Consider the following 21,910-nt stretch of genomic DNA (forward strand, 5'->3'; position numbering starts at 1 on the left):
GACCTAATTGATTTCTGAGTCTGTGCTCATTAAGACCTTAAAAGCTTGGACTAGCTCCCACCTGTGTGTGGACCAGCTACACCTACTCAGACCTTTGCAATAGCAGAATAGCAGCTACCACTATTGTGGTATAGTCACACACCTCGGATTTCCAGTATTTGGAACTACCATGTTCCTTCACTGGGATGAAGGATCAATATCTGAAACTCAGGTTATGCTAGGATAGAGCGTTGGTCTGTCCGCACATCAGAAATGCACAACATGGGTTTATCTTGGGTCATTTCTGAGATATATGTGTGTGTGTGTATGTATATATATATATTTGTGTGTATATATGTAGACTGATGATCAAGGGATATCTTATGACTCACCAGAAATGCCTAAAATTGATTAGATAACGGTACTCTGTTCCTTATCAAACGCATAACACTGAATGGTGGTGACGCCTCTATGCTATATTCGCACACTATTGTTATTCAGAAACATACCACATTGAGTTACTGTCGGTGTAATTTCTGTCGGATACAGGAATGTATATTATTGCTTATCAGAGAAGCATGACATTGATTTGTCGGTGACACCTCTATTATATAAACCGCACACTATGGTTATTCAGAAACATACCACACTGAGTTACTGTTGGTAAAAATTTCTGGAGGTTACATGTTGGTACACTATTACTTATCAGAAACGCATGATGCTGAGTTACTGATAGCGACACTTCTGCTGGTTATATGACTATGCAATTTTGCTGATTAGAAACGCATAGCATTGTATTATTGTTAAGGATATTTATAAATTCAGATATGCACTGCTTTAAGGGTCCTTTTTTGCTAGTGACATTTCTGTTGATTAGATGACCCGACAAGGTTGCATTAAGTAACACATTGGGTTGCTGACAACATGCTGTTGGTCATATAAACTTTCCAAGTTTTTTTTCTAATCAAAATAATGCACAACTGGTATTGTGGGTTCATGACGGTATACTGTTACTATCCAGAAACGCACAGCATTGAGTGTTCTTGCTAGTGACGTTTCTATCAGGTATATGACTGTGGGTGTTGGAATACACAATGTTACTGTCTGTAACATTTCGGTCCCTTGTCCTATACCCTATTGTTTATCTGAAGTATGCTAATACCACTCTCTGCTAGTTATGACTGCAGGGAGTATAACACCAGCAATACACGGTTGAGGCCGCATATGTCCTTTTGGTCATACTGGCCATGCGACTGTTTGTTTTTTTCTATGATCATCAGAGATATACTATAGGTGCTAGTATTATTTTCTGTTGATTGGAAGACCGTACTGCGGTCAGTCAGGAATAGACAACACTATAGTGGTTCTTGTCCTCCTGTCCTGAATCTATTACCTTGGGTCGCTGCACATAAATAAAACACAGCAGTAGAAGGTGTCTGTGTCCTCTGCGTTGTTTATTACTCAGAAAAAAAAAAAAAAAAAAACTCCAGATTGGCTAGTGGCCTCTCTGTTGGATACAGGACCTATAAACCTATTAAGCATCAGAAGCTCACACTTGGCGCTTCTGTCCTTTCTCTGGGCTTAGGTTATATGGTATCTTACTACATATGAGAAATACACACCTAAGGTTGGTTGTGTCTTCTCTATTCTACAGGTGTCTGTATATCAGAAAACACAGCAGTGGAGGCTGGGGGTGTCTATCTGTCTTTCCATATTAAGTCTGAGCTTGCTGTCCTTCGGAAATACAAGATCTAGGACCTGTATATCTGGGACATTTTGGTCACTTCATTTCGGTCACTTTATTTCAGACCTTATTTTCCATTCACATGGAACAGGATTTCTGATTGCGGGCCTTTACTTCTAGGCATGCCAGAGACATTCCCTAGACCTGAACCCAGTAGGGTTATAGGACACTAGAAGGAGGTCATAAAATCACCTAGTAGGTTCTTTTTAGTAGGAAAGGGGTTACGCTGTTAGGGGCTGTTTGCCTAAAAAATTCAGCATCAGGATTCTTTCTGACTGGTTCTTCCGATCCGAGCTTTATAGTTCAGTGTATGTCCTTCATGTCACCCCCTCGGACGAACTGGATATGAATAACCAATATTCATCTTTTACTCCTACTATGGCATTGGTCCCTTGTGGTAGGGATCTGCTTAACTTAACACTCCTTGGTGCGTGGAGTGGATCATGACCTCAAACACTGGATTTTTACAGAATACTGTATTCTGTTGGCGTGTGGCACTCATGGGTTTACCCTGAGATTATAGGGTAAAATGTATCTGCATATTATACGCGGGGGGCGGTGAAAAGTTTTCTTTCCCCGACACCTTTGTTCTTTTCTGTTATACACCAATGAATGCAGTGGTTACTCGCAATTTCGTAACAGGCTCCTTTCTGCGTAGTTTAATGATCGACTCGCAGGGTTATAAGGAGCCTAGGGTATATAGAACAATCTCACATCTGACATGTCGGTATTCAGATGGGAAGGAACCCAGAAATGGGGAATGACCAGGATGGGACCTGCTTGTCAACCGGCTTGCAGAGCAGCTGTTTTTGTCCGGTCTAGCAGTGTATGTTGGAGACAGGAGTCTGTCCACGCGTATTGGCGGACGCACGCACGAACGAGCCACGCCAAGGTATCCTGTGGTCCAGACACTGACCAATAAGTGTCCTCGCTATAAAGTCACATGCATTCCAATGAATGGAGGTGGACAGGTGGACTGAAGGGAGTGCAGGAGCACACCAAACGCCCTGCTTGGTCACATACCTGTCCAGTCATTTGAGTGAAGGGAATAGACTTCCCTTAATCTAGTATCCTTGAGTGGGTTTATTTCCTTGTTTCACCAGGACTTTGGCAAACAAAAAAGGGGGACCCACAAGGATTGTACGTCGGGAGACCCTGTTTCTTTCTAAACCATTCTCCTGTACAGACTAGTGGCTTAAAACCACATGTTGTTTTTTTCTTTTTTTCTGGGTTGATCAAAGTAGGTCTTTGTTTCACAGAACAAATCTCTGACTAAACTTTGGATGGTCTTATGCAGCTTTGCAGACACTATCAACCACGATGGCTAGAATATTGGCGCAGCCAACCTTTCTATCCTAAAGAATACTCAAGCTCTCAGAATTTTTTTCTTTAAGAGCACGTGCCACCTAGACTCTGCATCCAAAGAGGAGACAGGAGCATAGGTGGAGCAGACCTGCAGGTCATTTTCATGATCCAGCTAGGATACCCTCATCACACACTAGGAAGTGAAAGTGGTGAAATAAAATCAGATTCCGACATCTAGCAAAAGACCTTGCAGGCAAGGGTCCCACCCTAAAGTAGGCCTGTTGGTTACTCGTCTATCCTCTCGGGTGCCGTCCTGGAAGGTGATGAGAGAAAACGGACGTTACTTACCGGTAACGGTGTTTCTATGAACCTTCCAGGACGGCAGGCCTACTTCCCGCCCTATGTGGAGGGAAAAGATAAGCTAAACGCTAGGTGGTAAGTACCTATACGGAACAATGTCCCTTGTGAACCAGTTCAGGACTACTCTAATTCATACTGAGGATCAAGGGGAAGGGTGGGGACTTTTAAATTGTTAAGTGATTGTGTTTCCTGTGGGGAGGAGCCATCATCTCTCGGGTGCCGTCCTGGAAGGTTCATAGAAACACCGTTACCGGTAAGTAACGTCCGTTTTTTTACCTGTAGCACTGTTAAATTAATGTTCCTACTGATGTAGTCCTTACGGACCAGTTTCTCTGACATAAATAATAAAAAAAAAAAAAGAAATGAGGTCTGTACGGACTTGGCCACTAGCAGGCACTTCTGTTTATCTGTACAGCCTTGTCAGTGAAAAGGATAAAGTGTAACTAAATGAAATTCATTTTTTTTTTTGTGGATAGAGTTAGGGAGGGTTACAGTGCCTTGAAAAAGTATTCATATCCCTTGAAATTTTCCACATTTTTGTCATGTTGCAACCAAACAATTGAAATTTTATGTGATAGACCAGCACAAAGTGACAAATGGTTTTCACCAGACTCTTAACGGGTTTTCTTCTAAGATTCCCCTGTATTTGGCTCCATCCACCTTCCCTGTCCCTGCTAAAGAAAAGCATGCCTGCGAAACATGATGCTGCTGCCACCATGTTTCACAGTTGGGATGGTGTGTTCAGGGTGATGTGCCATGTTTGTTTTACACCACACATAGTGTGTTGCTTTTAGGCCAATAAGTTGCATTTTGGTGTCCTCTGACCAGAGCACCTTCTTCCACATGTTTGCTGTGTCCTCCTCATGGCTTCTTGCAAACTGCAAATGGGACTACTTGCGGCTTTTTTTTTTTCTTTCAACAACAATGGCTTGCCACTCTTTCATAAAGGCCAGATTTGTGGAGTGTGCGACTAATAGTTGTCCTGTGGACAGTCTCCCACCTGAGCTGTGGATCTCTGCAGCTCCTCAAGAGTTACAATTGGCCTCCTTGGCTGCTTCTCTGATTTAATGCTTTTGATAGAGAGCTTGGTCTGTTGAAAATTAACAGACTTTCTGGCAGGATCACCAGGTGACCATAAAGGAATGCTTAAATTCCTAGAGGTAATTGTACATTAATAGTCATTTATTAATTTCTCAGTATAGTCCTTGCATCTTTTTCATTCCTGAAGGCCAAGAAACGCATATAGTCTCCAATAAAGGGTGTCAAGATAAACTGGTTCTTATGATGAATTTAAAATTTCTAATATCATGTTTTGACTTCTATTGGATGTATGTTGTCTTTCTGCATTTAATCTATTAACTATGGTTTTTGCCATTTCGTATTCTTATCAATTGTTTACCTGTATCAAATATTTCATGATCATTGATATGTTAATTATTAAATATTAGGATATTTTATTATCTTTATGAATTGGTTTTATAATTGTGTCTATCAGTCATGTATTTCAAGGGGTTGTGACCTTTAATTTGAATTGAAGTATATCATATGAAGTTGGTGTGTTTGTATGTATATACAGGGGGAAAAATAACTAAAAATGGCCTAGCTTCCTAAAACAGTATCCATACTGGAAAGGAATTTAACCATATAACTTTTTTTTTTTTTCTCCTCTCTTTAGACGCCCTCTGCTGTAAGTAAAGTAAAACAACTTCTAGCAGATAAACCAGATCATGTGAGTATTACAAAACTATTAATTCTCTGGATTTTTTTTATCTGTTTTACCTAAAAGGGCAGTTTAAAAAAATAAAAAAATCTTTCTATGCTGGAACTTTACCTGGCTGTGATGTTCATACCTCCTGTTTTCAGTCTTACCAGGATAGTCAAATTTTATTTTATTAAAAGGGTTAAGTAATATAGAGCTGTTTGCTGAATACATTTTGGCAAAATGTGCCCTTTTTTTTAACTTGTTAAAATAAGTTGTATTGATTTAAAATAAATAAAAAAATCGGCTTTATAGATATGCTAAATAGCCTAGGGCAGAACGGGTGATTACATCTTTATACTGCTAAGGCCAGCCATAGGCTGTTCGAATCTTGGCCGGTTCAGTAGAGACCAGCTGAGATTCAAACCATGTATGGGCAGGCTGTATGTACCAAATTGATTTTGATCAACTTTGGTACAACTAGCTTGTCGGCTTTACTTGTGATTATCGCTGCTATAGCCTCCCTATCAATAATCAATGTCTGAGAATACAACGGCGACAGATTTCCCCTGTCAGCGCCATCTGTGGTGGGGTGGATTGTGCGAATTTTTCCTGCAACCTAGAGTTACAGGAATGAAATTCACACAGTGTATGACCTGACTAGGAGGTTTACTTGTAGATGGTAATCTCATTAGTAACACGTTCATTATGGTACAATGCAAACAAGGCTAATGCCAACCAGCATTTATCTCTTGGTAGCAAATCTATTTAATTAACACTAGTTTTGGCCTATTGTGTGTGTGTGTGTGTGTGTGTGTGTGTGTGTGTGTGTGTGTGTGTGTGTTTTTGTTTTTTTTTTTTTTTTTTTAGCAGTAATGTATTTCTTTACTATGGAGCAAGGCTCAAGCGAAAACGTACACAAATCGCAGACCTTTTGCAATTCAAAGCCAAAGCAATGCAGATCTGCTGGAAAGTTTCATGAGTCTGGTAATAAATGTGACAGAATGTTAGCTAGATCCCTGAGGGAACAGAAACTGGCAACCTGTGTGCTTTCATGCGGACCAAAGGTCACAAAGCCTCATGTAGTAGCGATGGAATTTTAAAACTCATTATACAATCTGATGACCAAACCCCCTCAGGAACACATAGATTCCTACTTATCCTCCTCACATATGCCCCAACTATCGACTGCAGACAAGGAAAGCTTAGACTTCATCACCATAGAGGAACTTACTACCCTCACTCGCCCCATTCATTGTCAAACTGTTTAGTGCACTAGGCTCTACCGCACAGGCCCATATATCCGTGCTCCCTAAGGAGGGAAAAGATCCAGCTTCCTGTGGCAGCTATTGGCCGATTTCATTGCTCAAACTCTCTCTTCACAAACTCTGGAAAACAGATTTTATTTTTATATATATATATATATATATATATATATATATATATATATATATATATATATATATATATATATATATATATATATATATATATATATATATATATATATATATATATATATATAATCTCTATATCCTGTTTTCCAGAGTTTGTGAAGAGAGAGTTTGAGCAATGGAAAAAAAAAAAAATTTGAAACAAATTTTTTTCAAATGACAAAAAAAAAAAAAATGTTGCTTTAAGACGCTGGGCGGGACTGACGTTTTGACGTCACTTCCGCCCAGCAGAGCTATGGGGACGGGTGAAGGAGATTTTTCCTTCACTCGCAACCCCGCACAGCTGCCGAACAGTCCCGATCTCCTCCGCCGCTACGGTAAGCGGCGGAGGGGGTGGCCCCCTCTCCCGCCACCGATAACGGCGATCTTGCGGCGAATCCGCCGCGGAGACCACCGTTATCGGTGACAGGACCGCCCACTGAAGAGATGAATATCTCTGTTGTGGCAGCAGCTGCTGCCGTTACCGAGATATTCATCTTCAAAGTGATGACGTATAACGACGGTTAACACACAGCCAACCCCCCCCCCCCCTGCTGTCAGAGCAGCCGATCGGCTCTCTTCTGCTTGCGTCTGTCTACACTGATCAGCCGTGATTGGAAACGGCTGATCACGTGGTAAAGAGCCTCCGCCTGAGACTTTTTTCCAAGATCGGTGTGTCAGAATAACACACTGAATCACCGATAACAGCCGATGCGTGCAGTGATCTTGAAAGACATCTCATGACATCCATTCAGCATAACAGAACCGCCGTCCAGCCAACATTTTGCTATAGGCGGTGCAAAAAGTGGTTGAGCATTTGCGGTTTAATAACCTTTTTGGGATGTGACCAGTAACTGTATAAAAGCTTCCTTTACCACTGAGTGCTTATAAAAGGTCTTGAGCAGCTTAGGAGTCATCTTGTAGCCCATACCACCAGCACGAAAAATGGTATCCAAGTGTTGGAGAGGATTAGTATACCCCCAGAGGGCACTGGGTCACACCTATGCGGATGGCCATAGCCCTGGTCCTGTATAGTACAATGTGCCGAATGCAGGCTTCAGTGCCTGAAGCAACTTTACAGGCCAGTCCTGCGTCTTACATCATTTGTGGCAGGGTACGGGTCTGGATGTAGCCAAGTTGGAGCAAAAAAAAATAAAAATCTCTCTAATCCACTGTGCAATCGCTATAGATCTGAGGGGTAGCTCTGCTTGTTTTTATGATTCAATTGTGTGCAAGCAAAAAATGGTGTGTGTGTGTTTGTGTGTGTTCCCCCCCCCCCCCTCAGATCTACAGCAATTGCACAGTGGATTTGCCTTTAGTAAATAAATCCCTGTCTGTCAGTGGAGGGAGGGTTGTATAAGAGTCCTTACAATTCTGTTTACCAGTGTCCAATTACCTGAACGTAGCAACATGCTGAAAGATATATCCAGCTTTTAAAGCGGCTTTTTTGAGATGTGTTTCTGCTATCGATTTCATAATTACAGTATTTTTCTAATTTTAAACATTTTTCATAAGTTTTCTATTGCAAGTAAAATATGGGTTTCAGATTTGCAAATCGTTGCATTCTGTTTTTTATGTAGGTTTTACACCACTTCCTAACCTTTTTGGAATTGGGGTATTGATTAAAAATAACTCCTACTATGCATCTTAACTGATGTAACCAAAGTGGCATTTCAGAAGTACCATAACCCTTTTGTGAGAAAAGCACACTTGTGAAGAAATTAATGTTGCAAGCTGTCTGTGGTGCAGGCAGGCCCAAACAAGTGTGTGTGTGTGTGTGTGTTGCCTCTAGGAGATCAGGTAATTACCATATGACTAGCTTCAGAAACCAGCCACTGAAAAAAGCCAGTTCCTTTAGCGTAGCCCCCGTTCATTCTTGAAAATCTTGGCCCTCCTTTTGGGAGTGTAAAAATTGAGATTTTCCTAGCATGTGAAGGAAAATATTAGTTATATGAAGACAGGAGGCGAGTATCTTATGCATATCTTTCTTTACTAAAGCTCATAGCAGAAATACATAAAAACTTTATGGTAATCTAAAAATAAAACATTCAAAGGACTACCAATCCCAGCAGTCCCTGGGGCAACGTAGCCCCTCCCAGGCCTCAGCCTATATAAGGGACTGTCTGAGGTAACCACGTCCTCTTTCTTTGTGCGAATCCTTGTAATCAGGAAATGTAAGTTCGATCCTCTCTCCTTGTGAAGGTCAGGGATTTCCATACTGGAACACGTTATCCGCATCTGACTGGAACGGCAGGGGGTGCCCAACTGGATCGTTTCATACGAACTGACTTCATCCCAACGGGGATCAAGGGAAAACCGGATCCTTTGGACCGACTGGGGTGCCGCCTTCAGGTAAAACATACCAACTGCAATCCAACAGGGATTGTGAACAACTCAGGCTCTCCGCCTTCCAGGATGAGTACTGTACTGTTCAATAACCTGCAAGGAGAAGAGAATAATCGTAATAGGGATGGGAAGGGAGGGAAGATACTCGCCTCCTGTCTTCATATAACTAATATTTTCCTTCACATGCTAGGAAAATCTCAATTTATATATCAGACAGGAGGCTTCGTATCTTATGCAAGTTCAAAGCAAACAATAGAATTAACAATGTATACATGCAGATAAACCTCATAAAATTGACATGGACACATGGGCCTCCGGTCTGAAATAAAAATTACGGAAGGTGGACTCTGAGGACCAATCGGCTGCTCTAAGTAGGTCAGAAAGTGAGCCTCCGGAGGAGACGATCTTCGTAGCCATAGCGCCCCTAGTGGAATGAGCTCCAAACAGGGAGATGTCTATGCCCGCCATCTCCATGGTGGAACGTACCCACCGTGCCAAGGTAGCGGAAGAGACTGGATGATGGGGTTTTACGTATGAGACTAGGAGTTGGGAGAAATTCGGTGGTCGAAGAACAGACGTGTGTGCCTCATAAGATTGTAAACAGCGCACTACGCACAGTCGCGGATGAGTGGGGAAAAAAGGGATAGAAGACAGATTGAATACCTGTCTTTGTCCTACGGACCACCGAAAATCTGACCCCTTGAGGCGAAAATTGGCGCCTGGAAATGTCTAACGCTCTCACGTCCGAGACGCGCTTGACCGAGACCAAGCAGAGTAACACTGTGAGTTTGAAAGACAGTAATCTTAGGGATAGTTCATCATTGTCTTCCCATGAAACAAACATGTCAAGCAGCTTGGAGACGTCCCAAGTTGTCTGATACCTAGGTCTAGGGGGGCGTTGGAATTTTATACCCCGCAGAAGTCTACAGACCAAAGGGTGTTTGCCTACGGCTAAAGAGTTAACTGGACAGTGGTATGCTGATATAGCCGAGCGGTATATGTTGATGGAGCTGTAAGATTTGCCGGAATCAAAAGATTCCGCCAAATAATTCACCACTACAGATACAGGGGCATGTATGGGATCAACCTGTTGTTGAGCACACCAACGAACCCAAAGTCGCCAAGCATGCCGGTATGTTGATCTAGTCCCGGGGGCCCAGGCCACGTCGAGGAGATCCCTAGCTGACCCTGAAAGGTCGATATCCGCTTCGGAGATCCTGAAATCAGCCATGCTAGGAGGTGGAGGTTGCCCTCCACTATTAGTGGATGGGGTTCCCCGGATGGGTTGGTCAGCAGTAATGGGAACAGAGGGAGCAGTCTGGGGTAATCCACGACCATCCCTAAGAGGAGAGGGAACCAGGGTTGTGTCGGCCACCAGGGTGTGATCAGCACAATAGTTGCCTGTTGATTCGAGGCGTGGAGGAGAACTCTGGGAATCATCTGGAATGGGGGAAACGCGTAATGAGTTCCCTCTGGCCAGATGTGACGGAAAGCGTCCACTGCGGATGCTTCTGGGTCGGGCCTCCAGCTGAAGAACTGGGGTAGCTGGTGGTTGAGGCGCGAGGCGAACAAATCCATGTTCAACGGGCCCCAAAGACGTTCCAATAGGTGGAACACAGGACGATCCAGTCGCCAGTCGCTGGAATCGACAAGGTGGCGAGAGTACCAGTCGGCTACCGTGTTGGAGACTCCAGGGATATATTCCGCGATAGCGACAATGTTGCGGGCCAAGCAGAAGTGCCAGAACTCCTTCGCCAGTTCTGCAAGGGTCCTGGACCTGGTGCCACCTAAGCGGTTGACGTATTGAACCGCGGCCACATTGTCCATGCGGAATAGTACACAGCAATCGGAAGCCTGTGGGATGAAGCTCTTGACGGCGAAGAATGCCGCTAGCAATTCCAAAGCATTGATGTGCAGTTCCGATTCGGAGGCAGACCAAGTCCCCCCTGTGGAAGCTGCCCCGCATCGGGCGCCCCAGCCGTGGCGACTGGCGTCCGACTCTATGATGATGTCGGGACCTGAATTGAATATGGTCTTGCCGTTCCACTCGATTGCGTGGCGAAGCCACCATTGTAATTCCTCTATTGCTTCCGAACAGAGAGGGATCTCGTCCGCATATCTGAGGCCCTGGCGAAGGTGCAAAATTTTGAGTCTCTGAAGGGCTCTGTAATGAAGTGGGGCCGGAAAGATGGCCTGTATGGATGAAGCTAAAAGTCCCACCAAGCGGGCCAGAACCCTTAAGGATAAGGAGCCTTTGCGAAGCACTGCCCTGATTTCTTTGCGAATTAGGGCTAGTTTTGGTTTTGGGAGTCGGAGGACCGCTTGTTTGGTGTCCACTAGGAAACCCAAGAATTCCAACACCTGGGCCGGATTTAGAACCGATTTTTCGTGGTTGATTAGGAAACCCAGCGTTTGAAGCAGGGAGACCGTCCATGTCATGTGAAGGGAAACTAGGGCCCTTGAGCGGGCCATGATTAGGATATCGTCCAGATAGATAATTAGACGAACCCCTCTGCTTCGAAGCAAAGCTACCACTGGTTTCATCAACTTTGTGAAACACCATGGTGCCGACGATAGCCCGAATGGAAGGCAGGTGAACTGCCATATCTGGTTTTCCCAGCGGAACCGGAGTAGGTGTTGTGACTCCGTGTGAATAGGGACGGTGAGATAGGCGTCCTTCAAATCTATTTTCCCTAACCAGTCCCCCGGTTGTAGGAGGTCTCGGAGGCAGTGAATGCCCTCCATCTTGAAGTGTCTGTAGCAGACATGTTGGTTCAGATCTCTTAGGTTTATTACGGGCCGGAACCCGCCCCCTTTCTTCTTGACAAGGAAAAGGTTGCTTGTGAAACCCGGGGAAAAATCCTCTACTTTTAAAATCGCCTGTTTGGACCAGAGGTCCTGTATTTCGTTCTCGATGAGAGTAACGTTCTGGCGTGTGAATTTGATAGGGTGAGGGACCACATTTAATGTCGGTGACGACAGAAGTTCTATTTGAAAACCCTCTACCGTCTGCAATATCCATGGGTCTGCCGTAATCGCAGACCAGGCGTGGATAAAATACCTCAGGCGTCCCCCCACTGGAATGTGTGGTTGTGGAGTGTAAGGTATACTCACCGAATGGAGGTCGGGTTCGGGTGTATCCGCGTCCGCCGCGTCCGCGCCATGGTCTGCCCCGGGGTGGGAAGAACGGTGCTGGTTGCGCCACTGGAACGGGGTAGGTGGAAGGAGCCTGCTGGTACTGGTATTGGGGGTTTGGTCTGTTTTGTGGCCTATAGGTGGACCCACGGCCGGCAGATCGGCCTCTACTTCTGCCGGCCCTGTTGAAAACTCTCACAGCCCCTGACTTTCTGAGAGATGTTTGGGCTTTATCAAGTCCTGAAAACAAACCCACAAATTTGTTGATGTCTTTGAGGAGGTTATCCCCAAAGAGCATACCGACTGCCGCCGGACCGGGTTCGGTCTCGGCCAGGTGGGAAAGTTGGGGGTCTAACCGCATTAAGATGGAGCGGCGTCTCTCCACCGAGCAGGAGGTGTTAGCCGTGCCTACTAGGCAGATAGCCCTCTGCGCCCAGCCGCGTAGTTGCATTAAATCTACCGGTTGACCCGAAGCGGCTGCCTGTTCTGATAAATTCAGAATTTTGGTTAGGGGTCCCATTAGATCTAAGATGCGTTCCTGGATAGATTTAAAGGAACGCTCAATTCCTTTTTTGGGAAGTTTCCCCGATTTTGCCAAATATTTGGCCAGCATGGGATCCACCTCAGGTGTGGTTACCACCTTGTTGGGGATAGAGGGTCTAGGGCATTCGGCCCGCAGTTTGTTGCGGGCGTGCCTGTCCAGGGATTTCCTGGCCCAGAGCTCCACGTACTGAGATACGTGAGGTAAGGGGGACCAATCGCCGGATCGCGGGTGAGCGATGGCATCTGGGTGAAAAAATGGTTCCCCCAAGGCATCTAAAATGCTTTCTCCCTGTGCATCAGGGTTGGCATTGGTGTGAAATGCCGTATCCTCAGCATCCTGTCTATCATCGTCAGACCCATAGTCATCAGACTCGCTTTTCCCTGAAGCACCTGGTGAATCCTCGTCCAAGGAATCAACATAGGAGTCAGGTTTGGTCCTTCTAGTGGACCGAAGCCTCTTAGTGTGTAACTCCCTGAGGCCCAGGGGTCGGTCAGAGTCTGTTGGATGCTGTGGTTGGCAGGCCGGGGAGGGAACTGCCTGAAACAAATTATTCTCTTCCCCTGTCGGGGAGTCAGGTGCTGCTAGAATGTGTTTCTGTTTAAAAGAAACTTTGCCTTTCTTGTGTGGCGGTTCGCCTGTTTGAGGCGGATTAATCGTAGCAGGCTTTGAGGGATGTGTTCCAGTGGACGGGATGGCCGAGGCCAGAGCCGTTTGGACAGAGATATTGATCAGATCTTGGATCTGAGCCGCCGTCATGAACTGAGTGGTATCCAGGGTAAAAGCCTCCCCTGCAAGGGGGACAGTATAATTCTCCTCAGACATGCTTTTTTAAAATTGCCGGCGTTTTAAAACTCACTGGTCCCTCTTTAAATCAATATATATATATCTGTTATTTAGATCCGTTAGTCACCAGTCTAGACTGTAATGTATAGTGAAGTGTATCCTTACAGTTATTCAAGCCTAGAACTATTTATGTGGATCAACTCTATCCTTACAGTTATGTAAGCATAGAAACAAATTTGGGTTGTTTAGGGGGTTTTTGTGGATAACAAGTATCCACAAATGTAGGTAATAGGGGGAATAGGTCAGCAGGCTTCCTCACCTCAGTACCGCTCGTCTTGCACTGGCAGCGGTGTGAGGGAGAAAACCCGCGTTACTTTCGCGCTCTGGGCGAAGTCTCGCGAGACTACGCTACCAGAGCGCTGATTGGCTGGTTGCCGCCGAGTCCCGCACCTCCTCAGTGAAAGAACGTGAGGAGAAGGGAGAAGATGGCGCTGCCTGTCACGCTGCGAACGCTGACAGGCAAGCGGTGGGGGCGGGCGGGGGGACACCACTCCGTGCAGTGTGCAAGTGAGGGGACAGCGTCCGCACCTCACGATCAGCGGGTGTAGATGGAGTACACAGGAGAAAAGGGCACATAAACCCGGAACCGTCAGGAAGAGGAGAAACTTTAAATTGTTGTTATAGAATAAATAACAGTGAATAAAGCGTACATAGCATACATAAGGGAATATGAATGAATAACAGCTGTGGAAACAAACGGGAAAAAAACCGCAGGGGGGGGGTACCCCACTGTCACTCAAAACAGCTGTCTATCAATGTCAATCAAATACTTATCTGAATCCTGCGATGAGCAGAAAGAAAGAGGACGTGGTTACCTCAGACAGTCCCTTATATAGGCTGAGGCCTGGGAGGGGCTACGTTGCCCCAGGGACTGCTGGGATTGGTAGTCCTTTGAATGTTTTATTTTTAGATTACCATAAAGTTTTTATGTATTTCTGCTATGAGCTTTAGTAAAGAAAGATATGCATAAGATACGAAGCCTCCTGTCTGATATATAATTACTGTTTGTGCTGGCCCAGCATCTCTGCCCCTCCCCACATAATTTCTATGTAGTTGACAGGGGAGAAGCAAAGGGGAGTACTATAGAGCAGTGATGGTGAACTTTGGCACCCCAGATGTTGGAACTACATTTCCCATGATGCTCATGCACTCTGCAGTGTAGTTGAGCATCGTGAGAAATGTAGTTCTAAAACCATTTGAGGTGCCAAGGTTCCCCATCACTGCTATAGAGCAGTGGTCCTCCAGTTGTTCAGGAACTACATTTCCCATCATTCCTGTGAATGTTGGTTTTACAATGCCTCATGGGACGTGTAGTTACTCAACAGCTGGAGGGCTGTAGTTTGAAGATCCCCGCTATAGTGTCACTAGAGTGACAGTTCTGGGGCTGCTAACATCACACCTAAGATGCTGCAGATAAATGCCTTGCTTCTCGCAAGATGGTTAACCTCCTGCTCCATCCTTCATAAAAACCTGCTCTTTTCTCTGTCAATGCATTTTTCTCTCAAGTTCTTTCACAGGAAGAATGTTAAATGGTCTGGTGATAGGGTCTATTTAACCCTTTTAATATCTGCAATATGTGGATCATTGTTCCTTGGTGAATCTACATATTTTTGAATGAGCAGCGCACATTCCTGGTCTCAGTAAATGCGGTTCTTGATCATGTGATCAATATGTTAGCTACTGTATTTATTGGCGTATAACATTCACTTTTTTACCCTGAAAATAGAGGGTAAACTGTGCCTGCGTGTTATACGCATGGGGCTGTGGAAAGTTTTTTTTCCTGAAATCTCCCTCTTAAAGTTAGGGTGTGTGTTATATGCCTGTGCGTGTTATACGCCGATAAATACGGTATATGGTGATGCCATAACTGTTCAATGTGTAATGCAAAAAATAAATCGGGTGTGTGTATAAGTACGTAAGCATCAAACTTTTTTTTATTTTTTTAATTAAAGTCTGTAAAAACTGGTTTGTAACTCATGTGTGTTTTTTTTTATTAATTTTTTTATAACAGATTGGCTTAAAAGTAGGAGTTCGTACAAGGGGCTGCAATGGGTTGACTTATTACTTAGACTATGCAAAGTGTAAGGGTGTATCAGATGAAGAAGTAATGCAAGATGGTAAGTTTTCTGGCAAGATTGTCTTTCTACACTCAACCAAAGTTGTCAGTCTTGGCATGGTTTTAGTTTTCCCAAGAGAATAGTTTTGATATGATTTTCAAGTACAGTCGGTCTGCGCTCCTATATATTTTTTAATTCAAGATTGCATGGCTGTTAGCGCAGCTGCGCTGAGGGTTGTGCAATCCCTCTTTAAAATCCACGCATATGCTACTCTTTATACAGATTCTGCCTAATTGCATGCAAGGATTTGCTGCATTTTTTACAAGTTGTGTTCAGTCAGCACATCAGGATCAGCTTTCTTTACATATCACAACAACCTGTTATTTCCATAAACTGCTTCCTGTTTGGACACACAACTGGGTTTTATTAAAGATGGACTTCATAATACAGTTTAGGCCGACATGTAATATATATATATATATATATATATATATATATATATATATATATATATATATATATATATATATATATATATATATATATATATATATATATATATATATATATATATATATATATATATATATATATATATATATATATATATATATATATATATATATATATATAATTAATTTTTTTTTTTTTTTTTTTTTTCCCAATAAGCGCATATTGATTGGTTTGTGCAAAAGTTATAGCGCCTACAAAATAGGTTGATTTATGGCATTTTTAGAGTGGAGATTAGAGCACTTATTAGGTTTTATTGCTGTCTCTGCAGGGAAATCCCCCTCCCAGGCACAGTACAGGTGCCACTGGGCAGAGCTTGGTTCCATCCCTGCATTGTACACGGCCAGAATACATGCAGAGCTCCTGCTCCCCACACAGCACACAATGGGACTGAAATATAATTCCCTTACCGCTACAATGTGTATAGCTAGCTAGCTACTGGTTGCAGTTCCGACCTGTGAAAGTCCATGGTAGAAACAGCAATTGGTGGCAGTAGCTAGCCATATACTATGCACATGGTAGCTGAAAGGGAATGGGAGGAGGCACTCTTGGTGCTGTTCTCAAATGGGAGACTGCTGTAAAGTGTCAGGGGTGGTAGAGAGCTTAGAGGGGGGGGGGGGGGGTTCGCTTATCTCGCAAAAAATTTAAAACCGAGTCCTGAATAAATGCCACCAAAAGAAATCTCTATTTGTGTGAAGAAAATTATAAAAATTTAATTTGGGTACATCATAGCATGACCGCGCAACTGTGTCATTGAAAGTGTGAGAGTGCTGAAAATCGGTCTGGGAAGGAAGGGGGAGAAAGGCCCAGTATTGATGTGGGCAAAGAGCCTCCATCAAAGATCACATGATCAGCTGTGTCCAATCGCAGTGTAAACAGGAAAAGCTCAGATGCAAGTAGAGGGAAGCCAATCGACTGCTCTAACGGGGGGTCTGCACTGATTATCTGTTTAGTGCCCACCCATGACCACCTCTGCTCCAGTGCTGCCTAACAGTGCCACCTTGCAGTGCCAATCAGTACTGCCTTATCAGTGAAGGAGAAAACGTACTTATTTACAGTTTTTAGCAAAAAATACACAAAGATCTTTGTATGTATTTTTTTGTTTTGTAGCGTAAAATAATAAAAACCCCAGAGGTGTTCAAATACCACCAAAAAAATATAAAAATTTTGTTTGGGTACAGCATCGCATGATCGTGCAAGTGTCATTCAAAATGTGAGAACATTGAAACCTGAAAATTGGTCTGGGCAGAAAGGTGTATAAGTGCCCTGTATTGAAGTGGTTAAACTGGTTGTAAACCCTTACAGACTACTTGGATCTACAGGTAAGCCTAGATTAAGGCTTACCTGTAGGTGCAAGAATTATCTCCTAAATCTACACCTACACGGCTTGGGAGCCATTTCCAAAATGCATGCGTGGGAGTGACGTCATCGTGGCTCTGGCCAGTCACGGCGCCGGCATCGAGGAAGACACTCAGGGAAAGACGGAGGCGACCGCTGCGGGGGCTTCAATCTCAGGTAAGTAATACATAATGAGATAGTATGCTATGCATACTAACTCATTATGCCTTCTTTCTTGCAGGTTTTTTTGTATTTTAACCACTTAAGGACCCCTTCACGCCGATATACGTCGGCAGAATGGCACGGCTGGGCACATCAACGTGTGTGTATATATACACGTTGTCCTTTAAGCCCAGCTCCGTGACCGCTGGACCAGCGGACCCAATCGCCGCTGGAGACCCGCGATCGGTCCCCAGAGCTGAAGAACGGGGAGAGCCGTGTGTAAACACTGCTTCCCCGTTCTTCATTTTGGCGGCGTCATCGATCAGGTGATACCTTTTATAGGGGAACAGAATCGTTGACATCACACCTACAGCCACACCCCTCTACAGTTGTAAACACACTTGAGGTCACACATAACCCCATCAGCGCCCCCTGTGGTTAACTCCCAAACTGCAATTGTCATTTTCACAATAAACAATGCATTTTAAATGCATTTTTTGCTGTGAAAATGACAATGGTCCAAAAAATGTGTCGAAAGTGTCCGCCATAATGTCAGTCACGAAAAAAATCGCTGATCGCCGCCATTAGTAGTAAAAAAAAAGTAATAAAAATGCAATAAAACTATCCCCTATTTTGTAAACGCTATAAATTTTGCGCAAACCAACCGATAAACGCTTATTGCGATTTAATTTTTTTTTTTTAGATTACCAAAAATGGGTAGAAGAATACGTATCGGCCTAAACTGAGGAAAAAATATTTTTTATATATTTTTGGGGGGATATGTATTATAGCAAAAGGTAAAAAATATTTATTTATTTTTTTTTCCAAAATTGTCGCTCTATTTTTGTTTATAGCGCAAAAAATAAAAACCGCAGAGGTGATCAAATACCACCAAAAGAAAGCTCTATTTGTGGGGGAAAAAAAGAAACGCCAATTTTGTTTGGGAGCCGCGTCGCACGACCGCGCAATTGTCAGTTAAAGCGACACAGTGCCGAATCGCAAAAAGGAGCAAGGTCCTTTAGCTGCATTTTGGTCCGGGTCTTAAGTGGGTTTACTTCCTCTTTAAAAGTGCAGGTTCCAGTTCTTTCATCCTGATCTGGGCTAAATAATCTAATAGCTAACTTGAAAAACAGACTTGTATTCTAGACTTTGCTGGTAACATGCTATGACTCGCTAAGCAGTTTAGCCCAGAGCATGGAGCCTTCACCTTTTTAAAAAAAAAAGTGATCAAAGGCCGCTTAAATACTTTTGTTGAAATGGTTTCTGTAAAGGTCAGTAACGTGTGTGTGTGTGTGTGTGTGTGTGTGTGTGTGTGTATATGTATATATATAATTTGTGTGTGCCTTGCGAAAGTATTCGGCCCCCTTGAACTTTGCGACCTTTTGCCACATTTCAGGCTTCAAACATAAAGATATAAAACTTTTTTTTTTTTTTTTTGAAGAATCAACAAATGGGACACAATCATGAAGTGGAACGAAATTTATTGTGTATTTCAAACTTTTTTTTAACAAATAAAAAAACAGAAAAATTGGGCGTGCAAAATTATTCAGCCCCTTTACTTTCAGTGCAGCAAACTCTCTCCAGAAGTTCAGTGAGGATCACTGAATGATCCAAAGTTGACCTAAATGATTAATGATAATAAATAGAATCCACCTGTGTGTAATCAAGTCTCCGTATAAATGCACCTGCACTGTGATAGTCTCAGAGGTCCGTTTTAAAGCGCAGAGAGCATCATGAAGAACAAGGAACACACCAGGCAGGTCCGAGATACTGTTGTGGAGAAGTTTAAAGCCGGATTTGGATACAAAAAGATTTCCCAAGCTTTAAACATCCCAAGGAGCACTGTGCAAGTGATAATATTGAAATGGAAGGAGTATCAGACCACTGCAAATCTACAAAGACCTGGCCGTCCCTCTAAACTTTCAGCTCATACAAGGAGAAGACTGATCAGAGATGCAGCCAAGAGGCCCATGATCACTCTGGATGAACTGCAGAGATCTACAGCTGAGGTGGGAGACTCTGTCCATAGGACAACAATCAGTCGTACACAAATCTGGCCTTTATGGAAGAGTGGCAATAGAAAGCCATTCTTTAAAGATATCCATAAAAAGTGTCGTTTAAAGTTTGCCACAAGCCACCTGAGAGACACACCAAACATGTGGAAGAAGGCGCTCTGGTCAGATGAAACCACAATCAAACTTTTTGGCAACAATGCAAAACTTTATGTTTGGCGTAAAAGCAACACAGCTCATCACCCTGAACACACCATCCCCACTGTCAAACATGGTGGTGGCAGCATCATGGTTTGGGCCTGCTTTTCTTCAGCAGGGACAGGGAAGATGGTTAAAATTGATGGGAAGACCATTTTGGAAGAAAACCTGATGGAGTCTGCAAAAGACCTGAGACTAGGACGGAGATTTGTCTTCCAACAAGACAATGATCCAAAACATAAAGCAAAATCTACAATGGAATGGTTCACAAATAAATATATCCAGGTGTTAGAATGGCCAAGTCAAAGTCCAGACCTGAATCCAATCGAGAATCTGTGGAAAGAACTGAAAACTGCTGTTCACAAACGCTCTCCATCCAACCTCACTGAGCTTGAGCTGTTTTGCAAGGAGGAATGGGCAAAAATGTCAGTCTCTCGATGTGCAAAACTGATAGAGACTTACCCCAAGCGACTTACAGCTGTAATCGCAGCAAAAGGTGGCGCTACAAAGTATTAACTTAAAGGGGCTGAATAATTTTGCACGCCCAATTTTTCAGTTTTTTATTTGTTAAAGTTTGAAATATCCAATTAATTTCGTTCCACTTCATGATTGTGTCCCACTTGTTGATTCTTCAAAAAAAAAAAAATACAATTTTATATCTTTGTTTGAAGCCTGAAATGTGGCAAAAGGTCGCAAAGTTCAAGGGGGCCAAATACTTTCGCAAGGCGTGTGTGTGTGTGTGATATATAAAATATTGTATATATTTTCTAGCGCTGCTTTTTTAACATTTTTAAGAGCAATTTTAGTTTTTGAAAATGCACTTTGTTTTTTTTTTCGCAGGAGTGAGAGTATTCATAGAGAAGAAAGCACAGCTGACTTTATTAGGAACTGAAATGGACTATGTAGAAGATAAACTCACCAGTGAGTTCATTTTTAATAACCCCAACATCAAAGGAACTTGTGGCTGTGGTGAAAGCTTCAACATTTGATACAAAAGGCTGCAGCTTGCTTTTAAGCTACAAATGGGTTTTCTATCAAAATCTTTCATTGCAAAGCACTTTTTCTCAGGCTTTTAAATTTTCCTAATTTTATTTGACCTAAAAAAATGTTTAATTTTGTTTTGGGAGCAATCTTTCATCCTTGTATCACTGGAGTCATTGAAACAGGACACTTACATCCAGGCGTTTCCAAAATGTTTTTCATGCCATTATTGGTCCTTTTAATAAAGTGTGTCTTTTGACAGTTGCAGTCATAAATGCAAGAATTATTATTATGCAGTTATTATACTGGGCTTCCTGTGCCAGTTCCACTTATTGCTGTAGAAACCTCCCTAACAATGGTTGTATTTTGCAGCTCTGGTCCCTAGGCTAATTTATTTGTATGCATTATCGACAATCCATCGGGAGAGTAGGATGCCACACTTTGTCTTAGTACTGTCCAAATGCTGTAGCCATTAAAAACTGTTCTGGTGGGGATATCTTGCAACTTGATTCCCATAGAGATCCAATAAGCCAGCATGTGATAGATATAGATAGAGAGATTATATACATACATACATACATACATACATACATACATTTCTACCATCTATAAACTAGAATAGAATGAGCTTTTGGTGGAGTTTTACTTTTAAAACAAACACCCAACTTTTAATTGGATTTGGATCACTAATTGATGAGTTGCTTCAGAATCCATTAAAAAAAGACCAATGGCTCCTAACATGAAGGTGAAAATTGTCCTATAGAATTGTTAATTTCTTGCAGCATGAAACAGGCAGTAAGCAATTCATTAAAAATTGCTCTTCTCAATATTTTCTTTTACAACTTGCACAGTGTTTATTTCATTGTACTAACAGATCCCTAAAGACAGTCTCTTTTTTTTTTTTTGCCCATGTTAAGCCCATCTGACAAGAGTGCAGGAGTTCCTCAGATATGCGAATAAGTAACTTCTCCATGGAACAAAGTGGTGATTGCCACACTCTTAGGCTGTTTTCACACCTATTCATTTTTAGAGCTTTTTGCATTTTGCAGATTTGCACTACAGTCCATTTAACATGGAACATGTTCTGTAGTGCAAATATGCAAAAAGCATGAAGACTGCGTAGGTGTGAATCCATGGTTTCGTTTTTTAGTTCACGAACAAAGTCAGTACCTTGGTACAGACAGACAAATATGGAGGAATAAACTTCAGGAGCCTGTGCACCATGATCCACTGATTGTGGTTGCAATACTTTGCAGGCTCATTT

General features: G+C 43.0%; 1 protein-coding gene across 1 annotated transcript in view; it reads left to right on the plus strand.

Moving 5' to 3' along the window:
- ISCA1 (iron-sulfur cluster assembly 1) overlaps window positions 1–20,921 on the plus strand; it is a 30,142-nt gene extending 9,221 nt beyond the window's left edge. The window contains exons 2-4 of the mRNA XM_040355507.1: window positions 5,064–5,117; window positions 15,400–15,505; window positions 20,506–20,921. Of these exons, the coding sequence (XP_040211441.1) occupies window positions 5,064–5,117; window positions 15,400–15,505; window positions 20,506–20,654 (309 nt within the window). The 3' untranslated portion in view covers window positions 20,655–20,921. The remainder of the gene's footprint in view (window positions 1–5,063; window positions 5,118–15,399; window positions 15,506–20,505) is intronic.
- The last annotated feature ends 989 nt before the right edge of the window (window positions 20,922–21,910 follow it).

Source organism: Rana temporaria, chromosome 1 (genome assembly GCF_905171775.1).
Source record: "Rana temporaria chromosome 1, aRanTem1.1, whole genome shotgun sequence".
Classification (NCBI taxonomy): domain Eukaryota; kingdom Metazoa; phylum Chordata; class Amphibia; order Anura; family Ranidae; genus Rana; species Rana temporaria.